This window comes from Mirounga leonina, unplaced genomic scaffold (assembly GCF_011800145.1).
Source record: "Mirounga leonina isolate KUSES-001 unplaced genomic scaffold, KU_Mleo_1.0 Mir_104, whole genome shotgun sequence".
Lineage (NCBI taxonomy): Eukaryota > Metazoa > Chordata > Mammalia > Carnivora > Phocidae > Mirounga > Mirounga leonina.
In genome coordinates this window covers 19587454-19596672 of record NW_023270231.1, presented here as the reverse complement: position 1 = coordinate 19596672, position 9219 = coordinate 19587454, and the positions used below count along the sequence as shown (strand labels likewise).

Here is a 9219-nt window from a genome sequence, read left to right as displayed (position 1 = left end):
TTGACAAATGTCTTTCCAAAAAGATTACAGCCAATTTACTTCCCTAGCAAGAGCAAGGAGGGGTTGGGGCCAAGGAGTAGCATGTTGGACCAACATCTTAAAAAGATCATTCAGTCTTTCGTTTAACAAATATGCCTAGGGGGCTACTGGCTTACTATATGCCAGTTATTGTTCTCAACCCTGAGGGTATATAAGTAAATATCATAAAGTCCCCATCCTCCTGGAGCTGACATTCTAATGGAGAGACAAACCATAAGTAATAAACCACTGTATGTAATATATCAGATGGTAAATGGGTAATATGAAGAAAAGCTGAGCAAGGCAAGGAGGATGGAGAGTGCCCACCAGTGCTGGGGAGGATGGGTCAGGGAAAGCTGCAGGGAGCAGGCCATGCAGATTTCAGGAGGGAAAGCATTCCAGGCAGAGGAAACAGCCAGTGCGAAAGCCCCAAGGCAGCCTGTGTGACTGGAGCAGCGTAATCAAGAGAAAGAAGTAGGAGACAAGGCCAAGATCAGTGATGGCGCCAGAAGATCAGGGACATGTACGGAGTTTACTTTTACTTGGCATGGTTTGGGGAGATACTGCATGGTTCTGAGCAGAAGAGGGATGGGCTACCTTGGGTCTTACTAAGATCCTTCCAGCTTCTGTGTTGAGAATGAACCATATGGGTTGAAGGAAAAAGCCGGGATAATCCAGGTGGGAGATAGTGTGAGTTCAGCTCAGGAGAGTGGCCAGATTCTGGCTATATTTTGCAGGGAGATCTGTTATGTTTTGCTGGTGGATGGGACGTGGGGTGTGTGAGAAAAGTCAAGGGTGATTGTAGGGCTTTTGGCCTGAGCACTCGTGAGATGGCTTTGGGAAAGATGGTGGAGCAGGTTTGGGGGGGATCCAGTGCGCTAGTCACTCAGGCTGTGGATGTGTAGTTGGGATGAAGTTGCTCGCAGATCCAGCTGCCTGCCAGAGCCTCTCCCTGCATGTTCCCCAGACACCGCACACTCAGCCTGTCTAAACACAGCTCCCCTTTTCCCCAGATCTCCTGCCTCACACCCCCCAACCCTGGCCAGAATCCTGCGGGCCACCCCTACTGCCTCCCCCTACGGCTGGCTGGCTCCTGTCAGTTTTCCCCAGGATCTCTCAATTCTGCCAACTCTCTATTCCTTGGACCTTTACCGTGCCAGTTCTCATCTAGATTATTGCAGAGAAGGGCTGGGTGAATGAATGAAGAATGGAAGAATAAAAGGTTAAAGAATGGTTGGCTAGCCCCTCTCCTCCCGCCTCCACACCATCCCAGAGCAGTCTTTGAAATCTCACATTTCAGACTATGTCCCTTCCTCAACTATTAATCATTCACAACTCCCCAGGGCCTGCACAGACCAAAACTGTGGCCTACAGACATATTTTGTTTGAGCCACATAGTGTTTTTCTTTTTTGATCTTGAATTAGGATATTTTACATTAAAGTTCTGGATCTCCTGCTACTCACTGATACTACCAGGATGCATTTCTCCGGAACAGAATGTGGCTAGTGGAGGAGTGGCTCCCCCTGTAAACAGGGCATGCACTCTCTGCTGCTTTCCCTACCATTCCCTATTGTACTATACCCAGCCTGCTTCCCTCACGAAAATTACCTACCTGGCCCCTGTGGCATCAGAGTTTGTGACCTGTGGCCTAGATGAAAAAAGCATAACTTCAGGGTAGCATGCTGTATGGGGTGGGCTGACAAGGAAGATGAAGGGTGCATGCTGCATGGGGTGATGGTAGATGAAGTTGAAAAGTTAGACTGTGAGGGCACCTGGGTGGACAGTCCGTTAAGCATCCGACTTTTGGTCTCAGCTCAGGTCATGATCTCAGGGTCGTGGGATCAAGCCCCACATCAGGCTTCTAGCTCAGTATGGAGTCTGCTTGAGACTCTCTCTCCCCCTCCCTCTGCCCCTCCCATGTTCTCTCTCTCTCTCTATTAAAAAAAATAATAAATTTTTTAAAAAAGAAAAAAAAAGTTAGACTATGGCCAAGTTCTGAAGGGCCTTGAATGCCATTTTAGGAAGTCTGACCTTTATCCAGAGGGCCATAGGAAGCAGAGAAGCAGGGGAGTGATATGGTGGGACAGGAGATGACCAGATGGGGGCAGAGAACCCAGTGAGGAGGCCCAGCTGCTTGGAAAGGGTGGGAGGGAAAAGACAGAGGCTCCTCCCCACTGGGTCTTCCCTGAGTCTGAGTCTGTTTTCTTTATGTTTCAGAACCAGATAGCAGCCTGGGGCACAAGTATGGTCAGGAGGGCAGTTGGGCAGTGCTGAAGACCCAGCCCGGCTCCAGCTTCTTTGAAAGAACTCCAGCCCCCAGCCCCTCAGCCCACAGCCCTCTGCTGCCCACAGGATGGGAGCCTGGGGGCTGGGAACCCAGCCATGAGGGACTGCTGCCCCTCCCAGCAGAAGGCCAGCCCTGCACCCTCTAGGCACAACCCTGCCCCAAGCCCAGGCATGGACTCCAGACACAGCAGCCCCGCTGGGGCTGGGGAAGGGGCCTCCTGTTCTGAGGGCCCTGGCGGGAGCTTGGCCTGCCCCTCCCTGACCTTCATCCCTCCCCAAGAGGCAGCTACCAAGGAGACATTGGGGGCACATGGAGCCTTGATCTCAGGGACACCAGAAGCCACCTTCTCTGGGAAGCCAGAACCTGTGTCCTCAGCGAAAACTGATCCCTCATCCTTGGAGAACAGAAATCCTATGTTTTCAGAGAAGATGGATTCCAAGTCTTCAAAGCAGGCAGATTCCACTTTCATAGGAAAGGAAGATGCTGGGTCCTTGAGGAAGGCAGATCCCATGTTTATAGTAAAGACAGAGCCTACAGTCTTGGGAAAAGGGGATCCTGTGGCTTCTGGAAGGATGGATCCTGTGACCTCAAGAAAGGAGGATCCTGGATCCTTGGGAAAGGTAGATCCTGTGTGCTCTGACAAGGTGGATCCAGTGTCCCCAGGGAAGGAAGATCCTGTATCCTCTGCCAAATTGGATCCTGAGTTCCCAAGAAAGGAGGAGCCCAGGTATTCAGGAAAAGAGCTTCCTGTGGCCTCAGAAGAGGTGGCTCTTGCATCTGTGGGGAAGGCAGACCTTGTGTCCTTGGGAAAGAGAGATCCTGGGCCCTCAGGAAAGATGGATCCTGGGTCCTTGGAAAACACAGATTCTGCAACTGCAGGAAAGCTAGATCCTGGGTTCTTGGCAATACTGACTCCAGGGTCATCAGGCAAAACTGAGCCTGTGTCTCCAGGAACAGTGGCTCTGGGGTCCTCCAGAAGGATGGATCCTACTCACTTGGTGATGACAGATCCTGCATCAATGGGAAGTGCAGAAACCGGGTCCTCCACAAAAGAGGACCCTCAGTTCCTGGGGAAGATGGATCCTACCTCCTTGGGAAAGGGAGATCCCATGTCTATGAGAGTGATAAAAACCACGTCTGCTGGGCAGGTGGATGCTGTATTTTCAGGAAAGATGGAACCCACATCTTTGAAAACTGTGGATCCTGTGTCTTCAGGCAGGGTGGGTCAAGTTTCTTTGGGAAAGATGGATCCTGTGCCCTCAGGAAAGCCAGAGCCCTTGTCTACTGGGCAGGCAGAACCAATGTCTGTCGGAAAGACAGAAACTGTCTTATCACAAAAGGAGGACCCAATGCCCTCCACAAAGGCGGATCCCATTTCTGTGGGACATACAAAAACATCATCTTCTGGAAAAGTGAATCCCGAATCGAAAGGAAGGATAGACCCTGTGCCCTCAGGTCCAGGGAATCCCAAATTCTTGGGGACAGCAGGACCCTCATCCTCTGTAAAAGCTGAGACAGTGACTGAGGGGAAAACAGATCCACTGTCCTCAGAGAAGGCAGGTCCTATGGTTTCTGGAATAGTGGGTCCCACAGCCTCAGGGAAGGCTGACCCCCTGGCCTTGGGCAAGGTAGACACTGTGAGCAGAGGGAAGGCAGAAAGTGCTCCCCCTGGAGAAGTGGATTCTGTGTCTTCGGGAAAAGTGGCCCCCATGATCCTAGAAAAAACGGTCCTGGCATCCTTGGGAAAAGCAGACGCTGTCCCAGAGGGAAAGGTGGATCCTTTGCCTCCAGAGAAGGGGAATCCTATGAACTCCACAAAGGTGGATCCCAGGGCCTCAGGGAAGGCAGAACCCAAGTCTGAGGGCAAAGCAGAAACAAAGCCCCTTGGGCAGGAGGGCCCTGTTTCATGGGGAAAAGCAGAGGCTGCATCTCTGCGGGAGAAGCCACTGGCCTTGGAGAAAGGGGAGCCGGAATCCTCAGGAAAAGTAGACCCTATTGCCCCTGGGAAGGTGGAGCCTGTGATCCCGGGGCAGGCCGATGCTGCGCCTCCAAGGAAAGCAGAGTCCCCATCCTCGGGGAAGTTGGCCCCCCCGACTCTGGAGAAGGCAGAGGCCTCCTCCTCCAGGCAGTCAGATGGCAAACCCTGCGGCCCAGGCCCTTCTCCCGCGGGGGCCGGTAGTGGCGGAGGCCTCTTGGAGCCAGTGCCCAGCACGGAGGCCTCCAGCCCAGGCCAGAAAGACCTGGTGGCCGCTGGGGCTGAGAGAAGCCCGGGCCCTGAAGCCACAGGGCCCCCACCCGGGCCGCGGACTCGTGACAACTTCACTAAGGCTCCGTCGTGGGAGGCGAGCGCCCCGCCACGCGAGGACGCGGGGACGCAGGCGGGCGCGCAGGCCTGCGTGTCGGTGGCCGTGAGCCCCATGTCTCCGCAGGACGGCGCGGGCGGCCCGGCCTTCAGCTTCCAGGCGGCGCCTCGCGCGCCCAGCCCGGCGCCCAGGCCACCCTCGCGCCGGGACGCGGGCCTGCAGGTGTCGCTGGGCGCCGCCGAGACGCGCTCCGTGGCCACCGGGCCCATGACGCCGCAGGCGGCCGCGCCGCCGGCCGCGCCACCCGCCTTCCCCGAAGTGCGGGTGCGGCCCGGCTCCGCGCTGGCGGCCGCCGTGGCGCCCCAGGAGGCGGCCGAGCCGGTGCGCGACGTGAGCTGGGACGAAAAGGGCATGACGTGGGAGGTGTACGGCGCCGCCATGGAGGTGGAGGTGCTGGGCATGGCCATCCAGAAGCACCTGGAGCGACAGATCGAGGAGCACGGCCGCCAAGGGGCGCCCGCGCCGCCGCCGCCCGCCGGCCCGGGACCGGGCTCGGGCCCGGGCCGTGCGGGCTCGGTGCGCGCGGCGCCCGCCGAGGGTCCCGCCAAGCGCCCGCCCGGCCTCTTCCGCGCGCTGCTGCAGAGTGTGCGCCGGCCGCGGTGCTGCTCCCGAGCCGGACCCACGGCCGAGTGATCTGCTCCCCTTTTATACGCCCGGGTTTCCAGCCTTTCCAGGCTCCCTTCTTGAGCCCAAGATCCTAGAAGGGATCGCCTCGACGGGCGGGAGGCCCACTGAGCGGTGGGCAGCCTCTAGGGCCTTCTCATCCTCTTCTTCCCAGCCTCCTCCCCTGCCAAACTCACAAATGAACCCTCTCTACCCGGCCCCCTCATGGTCATGGGACCACGAACCCAGCCCCGACACACACACACACACACCCCGTCCCCTTCCAGCTCTCAGCTCCACTCCTTCCCCGTCACCCGGGGTTACCTTGGGGATCTGCTCAGCAGGCCCGGCCCTGAGAGCTGAGGCAGGCTCCTGAGATGTCCAGGCTGGTAGGCTGAAGTCTTCAGTGGCTGCCTGGTCCCCAGAACGGGAGAGACTGTGTACAAAAGCTCCAAGTGTGCAAGGATTGGTGTGTGAGACCCCTGAGTGTGCAAGGCTTCAAATATGGGGCCCCCAGAAGAGTGGTGTGTGTCCATGCGGTGGGCTGGCCCCCATGGCCGGGGCATGTCTTGCATGCTGGTAGTCGTCCCCAACTCCTATCTCCCCCTCATCTGGCCCAGCCCCCAGCCCTATCCACCCTCACTGGACACTGTTCACAATTCCTGACAGGGGGAAGGCAGCTGCAGGAATGCCGTGGGGGCGCAGTTGGAAAGAGAGTCTCAGACAGGTCTGGGAATCAGTCAGAAGCCAATGGAAAGTCTTGGGTCGCAGGCAGCCTGACAGCTGGTCTTGTTTTTTGGGGGCAGGACGGAGAGCTCACTCTACAACCACAGCTGTCCTTTAAAGGCTGCCCTCTTCACCCCTCGTCCCCGTGTGCTGTGAGCCCCACGAGTCCCTTGTGACCACTCAATACCCCTGTCCCCACCCCCCCAGCCACAGTTTTTGGCTACAAACTGTCACAATATACGTTGGTAATAAAATTTTCCCCCAGTTCTTGTCAGGTGTGATTAGCTACAAGCAGAAGGGGGCAGAGTAGCATGATATATTGTTGTGTTCACAGAGGGGTAGGTGTGGTTTGGGGTGACAAGACCTCTTCCGGGGTACACCAGAAGAGTGGCGGCCCGTGTGGGGCTCTGCAGCAAGGGTCCTGTGGCAGGGACATCACAGGTCCGTGGTGTCCAGGCCAGCATTGGTGAAGGACAGCTCCTGCTGTCCACCTCTGCCCATCTTCCTTCCTGACAGCACCACACCCAGAGGCTCCGTATCTAGCTCCATCGGACTGTGAAGGGGTCCCTTCTGTGGGGAGAAGGAGGGAAGGTGTGAAGGGCAGGGATCCTTAAGGGAGTCTTCAAGCCCATGACAGATGGCTCCTTAACTGGGGTCCCACCTACTCTTCCTGGGGCCTCAGTTTCTTGGCTGTGTCCCAGAGGTGACCATGGCCACTAATGGTGCAGATGGGCTCAGGTGAACAGGTGAAGGGGTGGACCTGAGGGGGATGGTCTACTCTGGCCTTTGCCCTGATCCACGGACACAGTAGGACTTCGGTGTTCTTCCCAGTCCTGAATAATACCGGGCTCTGTGTCCCGTGCCAAGGAGTCAGTCCAATTCAATTCCTGCCACCTGCACCCCAAGGCAGGCATTATGCTGGGTGCAGCCCATCCATTACCTAAAGTCCCCACAGGAACCCCCTAAGGCAGGGATCCTGTACCCCACTTTACAGATGCGGAAACTGAGACTCGGAGGGCTCTCATGGCCTGGAAGCGGCAGAGCAGGGTTTGGATCACTGGTCTTGTTGGTTCTAAAGACTGTCCATTGCTGCCCCTGGTTGAGTGCGGCATCTCCCCCTGCCACCCTCAAAGGGCCACATCACACCCAGGGTCCCACCTGCAGTTCATCATGGCACTCACTCATCTTCCTGCCTTTCCTCTTCCCCCTCCCCATGCAACTTGCCACACACTCACACCTCCTCACAAGTACGCCCTCCTGCGGACCATCCCCCAGGCTCAGCTATGCCAACATAGAGACACCTATGGGGGCAGAGCCCCTGCCACCATCCTCCCCAGGGCATTCCACAGGCTTTTTCCAGACGTGGGCTCTTCCGGTTCCTGGTAAACAGTGGAACATCTGAGGGGCCCCAGGAAGGACTAAACAGGGCTCCCTGGAGTTCTGACCATAGACCCACCAGTGGGATCCATTGGCGCAGTGCAGCCTAGGGAAATTCAACCTGCCCTTGGAGACAGGAGACCTGAGTTCTGGTCTGCTCTTGACTTGCAAGCTTTCTGACCTCAGGCAGGTCAACCAGAGCCTTCTGGCCTTGGTTGCTTGTGAAGGTTGGATTAAATCACCTCTCAGACCTTCCACACAAACATTTATGGAGGTCTTGGGTGAGTCAGGGCACCAAGAGATCCTCAGAAAAATGTCCCACCTGTGTTCCTCACCCAGAGACCCCAAGGCCCACCTACTGTTGCAGGAGAGGTGGTGGAGTCTTGGGCAGCTTCTCTGAAATAGAACAACCCTCTGTCATCCTAGGACAGTCTTGGCTCTTTTCTGGCTTTTGAAGGCTCCCAGTGGCCCAGCCTCTCTCCCTCTCTAGACTCATCTCTTAGGCTCCCTGCCCCTCCCAACCCACAGGTCCAGCCCCACCTGAAGTCCCCAATTCCACTCCCTTCTAGGGGTCAGCCTTGGCCTCCACGAGGGGCCACCTGCCTGGCCACAAGTTCTAACCCACAAGTGTTCTCTTCTTCCTCAGTTCCCCCCAGACATGTTCATTGGAGTTTTGGCCCCAAACCATCTTCAACCAGAGATGAGCCATCCACCTCACTTCAGCACTGCCTGGTGGCCTGGATTACCATCTGTGACCCCCATCTTTGGGGGACCATTTGGAGGCCTCCATGTTACAGCCAGATCCCTGTGCAACATTCCCACACCCCACCTGCTGATCTACTCCCTGTTCTCTATCCTGCACATTAGAACCTCAAGAGCTTTAACAACACGCTCAAGCCCAGGCCCACCCCACCCATTGGATCAGAATCTCCAGGCTGTGACACTGCATTGGCATTTCTAAAGAGTTCCCCATGTGATTCCAATCAGCAGCCCAGGCTGTGTGAACTGTTGATCTCATTGAACCACCTCACCTACTGAACAAATAATGGCACTGCTATTTATTTGAGCCTACCTTCTCTCCTTTACTAGATTACATCCACCTCCAGATTTCTTCCCCGCACCCCGCCAGCTTTCATACAAAGGGTATAAACAGAGGGAACCAGAATTTTTAGCTCTTGCTTCATGCCAGGTGGTTTTCATACCTGCTCTAACCTCATTCTCAAAAAGCCCTGCACGGTTAGTGTTCCAATCCTCATATACAAATGAGAAAACTGAGAACCAGAAGAAAGTCACCCACCCCGAGTCACACAGTGAACCAGGTGAAGAGCAAGCATTGGGCCCCATTCCAAAGCCATGGGCTTCCTAGGGCCTGGTGCGGAGACATGCATATGTCAGCAGCAGGTCTGTCCCAAACCCCACCCCTTCAGAGAAGGACCCCAAGTCAAGAAGCCCCAGGCACCAACTCATCCCCCAGCTTGCCTTGGTTATCTCCTTGTCCTTTTCCAAGTCAACAGAGTTGTCATCCAGGGAATTGAGACTGTGGGGGAGATGATGGAGCTCAGATAGTTAGTAGCCCCAGTCTTCCCTGTCCATGGCCAAGAACCACTATTGCCTCCACCACCATCACCACATGACTGTCTCCACCACCACCACCACCACCACCACCACCACCACCACCACCATCACCACCATCATCATCACCACCATCACCACCACCACCACCACCACCATCTCCACCACCATCACCTCCACCACCAACACCACCACCGTCTCCACCACCAACACCACCACCATCTCCACCACCATCACCTCCACCACCAACACCACCACCATCTCCACCACCA

At 56.2% G+C, this 9219-nt stretch overlaps 2 protein-coding genes across 2 annotated transcripts in view; one reads left to right on the top strand and one right to left on the bottom strand.

Moving 5' to 3' along the window:
* The first annotated feature begins 848 nt into the window (after window positions 1–848).
* Window positions 849–5302, top strand: GPRIN1 (G protein regulated inducer of neurite outgrowth 1). The gene is given in 4 exon segments (XM_035012290.1): window positions 849–875; window positions 1032–1113; window positions 2263–2328; window positions 2331–5302. Coding segments are annotated over 4 exon segments (3147 nt in total).
* Window positions 5303–6332: 1030 nt separating this feature from the next.
* Window positions 6333–9219, bottom strand: part of CDHR2 (cadherin related family member 2) — a 33940-nt gene continuing 31053 nt past the window's right edge. Inside the window, exons 31-32 of the mRNA XM_035015005.1 lie at window positions 8855–8912; window positions 6333–6568 (exon numbers count right to left, since the gene is read on the bottom strand). Of these exons, the coding sequence (XP_034870896.1) occupies window positions 6434–6568; window positions 8855–8912 (193 nt within the window). The 3' untranslated portion in view covers window positions 6333–6433. The remainder of the gene's footprint in view (window positions 6569–8854; window positions 8913–9219) is intronic.